The 476-nt window shown below is 46.0% G+C and overlaps 1 protein-coding gene across 1 annotated transcript; it reads left to right on the top strand.

Annotated features, from left to right (window-relative positions):
* Positions 1–6: 6 nt before the first annotated feature.
* LOC104774938 lies at positions 7–471 on the top strand (the record flags this gene model as incomplete). Its single annotated transcript, XM_010499306.1, has 1 exon — positions 7–471. A coding segment is annotated over one exon (465 nt), but the record flags the coding sequence as incomplete, so codon positions are not given.
* Between the last annotated feature and the right edge of the window lie 5 nt (positions 472–476).

Here is a 476-nt window from a genome sequence, read left to right as displayed (position 1 = left end):
CGACGCTTCAGGGCTAGAGCAAGGCCATACAAACTTCCATCTTCTAATCGGCTTGTGGGAAGGAACATGTTTGCAGAAGATTGTTCAAAGTGTCTAGAGAAGAGGGACTGGGAGAATGTTATATGCTCGGTTTGCATGGAGTGTCCGCACAATGCTGTTCTTCTCCTCTGCTCATCGCATGACAAGGGATGTCGTCCTTACATGTGTGGAACCAGTTTCCGGTATTCCAATTGCTTAGATCAGTACAAGAAAGCGTCAGCTAAGCTAAAGTCATCGAGCCATCATCAGATCAATAAATCTGAGCTTGGGAATCTCACATGCCCACTTTGTAGAGGCCAGGTGAAAGGTTGGACAATTGTACAGCCTGCTCGTGACTTTTTGAATCTTAAGAAGAGGATCTGTATGCAGGAGAACTGTGTGTTTGCTGGAACCTTCAAAGAGCTGAGGAAACACATGAAAATGGACCACCCTACTGC

The sequence above is a fragment of the Camelina sativa genome, unplaced genomic scaffold (genome assembly GCF_000633955.1).
Source record: "Camelina sativa cultivar DH55 unplaced genomic scaffold, Cs unpScaffold07081, whole genome shotgun sequence".
In the NCBI taxonomy this organism is placed as follows: domain Eukaryota; kingdom Viridiplantae; phylum Streptophyta; class Magnoliopsida; order Brassicales; family Brassicaceae; genus Camelina; species Camelina sativa.
Note: the sequence above shows the minus strand (reverse complement) of the source record. Positions and strands in the feature narration are given on the sequence as shown.